Source organism: Anneissia japonica, unplaced genomic scaffold, assembly GCF_011630105.1.
Source record: "Anneissia japonica isolate Jap-2015-1 unplaced genomic scaffold, ASM1163010v1 scaffold287835_len3118868_cov185, whole genome shotgun sequence".
NCBI classification, from domain to species: Eukaryota; Metazoa; Echinodermata; class Crinoidea; order Comatulida; family Comatulidae; genus Anneissia; species Anneissia japonica.
This window is the reverse complement of record NW_022737223.1, coordinates 2,070,578-2,073,720: the sequence shown is the minus strand read 5'-3', so window position 1 is coordinate 2,073,720 and position 3,143 is coordinate 2,070,578. Positions and strand designations below refer to the sequence as shown.

Genomic DNA, 3,143 nt, shown 5'->3' with positions numbered 1-3,143 from the left:
GTAAAAGAGCCGAACGTAATGGTAAAAGGGCCGAATGAAAATGCGCCGAATGGTAAAAGAGCCGAACGTAATGGTAAAAGGGCCGAATGTAAATGCGCCGAATGGTAAGCTGTTACCGAAGGCAGCGATGGCGTTCCATAGTTTAGTAATCTTCGAATACTATTTGTATCATTGGTTTGATACACAACCCATGTTATGATGATGCGGTGTCGAGAAAGCCGCGTACTGAATTTAAAGATAGTGTTTGATATGTTAAAGATGAAAAACATGAGCCGTATTATTAGTCAATAATAAATGAAAACAAATAAAACATGTAGAACCTTGATACAACGACTAACAAATTTTGTTTTGAGACACGAACTTTCTCTAGATAGAGCTAGCTTCATAAGTTGTATCTTACCGCCGGTGACAAGCTGTGTTTAATGCTGCAGGCATTGATAATAATAATAACAAATGAATTTATATAGCGCAGATAAACGAGGTCTCTATGCGCCCGGGACTAAATGTTGCACTTTTCAAAACATTCTCCTTCATGTCCACCGCAGCCAGTGAGAATTCTTCCGCCACCAAAACTATATGAGTTAGCCGGCTGCGAACCTGTGCCGATATTGTTGGCTATGATCACGGTGCCCCTGCCTTAGCCGCTCGGCCATTTGGCTCACTCAAATAAATACAGTTAATAGTGAGGTCTTCTTGTTCTATTGACTTTCCTGAGTGATTCTCATAGTGAATAGAGCGTTTCCGCCGATGGTTTAGACAAAACAAGATACGCATTAAAAAAAAAACCTTCTCAGAATGCGATATCAATTGTAAAAAATATCCTAATTTAGACCTACAAACAAACGATTTGAGATATCATCTCACAAAAAGAATACAGTACTCCTAGCTCAGATGTTGCTGAACTTGTGGGCCTACAAGCTGGGTATTTCTTTCTCCAGAATCCAGAAGGGAGTTTCTTTCACTATGTTTCTGGTTCCAAATGTTACCGTAATGATCAGATCTGACTCCATTTCATTTGCCCGCTGTAATGCTTTTAAATTTTCTTACTGGTCTGTGGAATAAAATTCCTCTTGATGTCAGACAGTTTACTTCTATTTCTGCATTTATACAGTAGCTTCCGTCATCCCTGGTCTCTTATCCTAAATTCCATCTCTCCATCACACTCAACGATGATCACTCAACCGTTTTGTCAATTGACCTTTTTTATCTTTTTTTGCTTAATATCCTGAATCTTTTAAATTGTATTATTTTTTTTTATCATTGTTTACGAACAGGTTTAATAATAATAATATCGATTTTTTCCTAAATGTAAATGGTAGGTGAATCCTAAGGAATAGGAGATTATTTTCCTTTACAACTTACCATCTCTATTTTGGAGTAAATCAGAATAAATAAATAAATAAATAAATAAATAGACAGACAGACACACTGACAGACAGACCGACAGCCCGACAGACACGCAGACAGCCCGACAGACAGACAGCAGACCGACAGACAGACAGACATGTGCATAAAGTTCATAAGTTAAACTATTTAATTTTTCGGATGTAGAGAGCATTGAAAAAAAACAACCATATCAATGTCAAACATTGAAATTTGTATTTCTTTTCTCCACCTAGATACTTACAAAATGCTCCTGACTTGAATTAGGGTTAGTCGTGTGTGATTGACATACAGTTGATATTGTGTTATTGTGTAACGAATTTGAAACGAGTTGCAGTAATGGAGGACCAGCCGATGCAGCCTAAAAGACCCCGAGACGAAGGTATGATACCAGGGATAAGACGCCATCAAAACGCACTAAAACTTCCATATTCCACTCCATATACCAATCTTTAACCTTGCCTACTTTATGCAAAATATAATTCTTCCATGACAACATGAAAAATAGGCCTATATATATATTCGCCACTCTATTTTCTTCTCTTCACAAAATGTTTTCTTGGGATCCACTTCATTTGCGTTTATTAAATCTCTGCCGCACACACAATATGAATTTCTAAGCCTTTGCCAAATTCACAGACACACATGCACTTTATTAAACAAAACGTACATCACTATAAAATTATGATGCCATGGAATTCCAACCGTTTGTTATAAGTCGTGTCATTTTTTCAGAGCATTACATAACGTTTTACAGCTTTTAAAAACTTGATACTGTGACTTTTATGTATTTTCTACATTATTAAAACAAATACTAAAATTTGATGCATATTTTTAGTTCCTATGCATGTAATGCAATAGGAACTATTGCAATCACTCTTCATTTTTCCTTTGTTTTTTATTGTGTGTAGTATGTGTGTGCGTGTGTGTAGACATTTGTGCAAATGCGCATGCGTCAAAGAAAAGTTTTCTGACATTTTGTTTTACCTCGCGATGCGAAGTCCGATGTGAAGTTTCTGCAGAGTTCACAGGGCTCACGCTAACCGGTCGGCATGGATGAAACTATTTTGGTTTTACGACAAAAAAAATCAACTGCTGTGGCATAGGTAATTTGAAGAAGGCCTAAATAAAAACAAAAAGGTTTTAATACTTGCTGAAATACATCGTTTTTTCATTTAGATCTCCATTCTTGACTAACTCCATGCGACGTTTTTTTTTTTTCTGTTGTATGAGTAGTCATATGAAGGTACTATATCCCCGACAGTTGGCTATGCAGCAATGTACCCTTTGAATGCAAATTGAAGGCAAGTGAAGATATAAAGGCAGCCGACTGTCGGGTACATAACGACTATCTAAATTTCGACAAAAACATTAGGGCTAAGCTAGGCCTAGTTCAGTTCAGTACAGTACTGCGATGCGAGGGTGGTACTGTAGATCGTTCAGTCAGTGATATCGTGTTATCGTCTAATAGTGTACGTTCTTGATCATCGTGATGAAAACTTCTGGTGACAGACGATTGAGCCCAACTGATGTGGACGATCGGACCCAAGATAGCTTCAAATAAATTGTAGTCCTAGTAGGCCACTGCCACCACCCCACTCCTGATATCGTTCCAAACTACTGTAAAATGAAATTACTGTATACCTAGCTAGGCCTAAGCCCTATGCCTACGAAATTTTTTTCAAAGAAATTTGCTAAAAATATTACTGTAATTTGCCTGTCGAATTACATTACCAGTGTGGTCTAAAATCACTATTTTG

At 37.3% G+C, this 3,143-nt stretch overlaps 1 protein-coding gene across 1 annotated transcript in view; it reads left to right on the top strand.

Annotated features, from left to right (window-relative positions):
* LOC117117241 (NLR family CARD domain-containing protein 4-like) overlaps positions 1 to 3,143 on the top strand; it is an 11,328-nt gene that overhangs the window by 1,684 nt on the left and 6,501 nt on the right. Inside the window, exon 2 of the mRNA XM_033261490.1 lies at positions 1,620 to 1,765. Coding sequence (XP_033117381.1) covers positions 1,723 to 1,765 — 43 coding nt within the window. The 5' untranslated portion in view covers positions 1,620 to 1,722. The remainder of the gene's footprint in view (positions 1 to 1,619; positions 1,766 to 3,143) is intronic.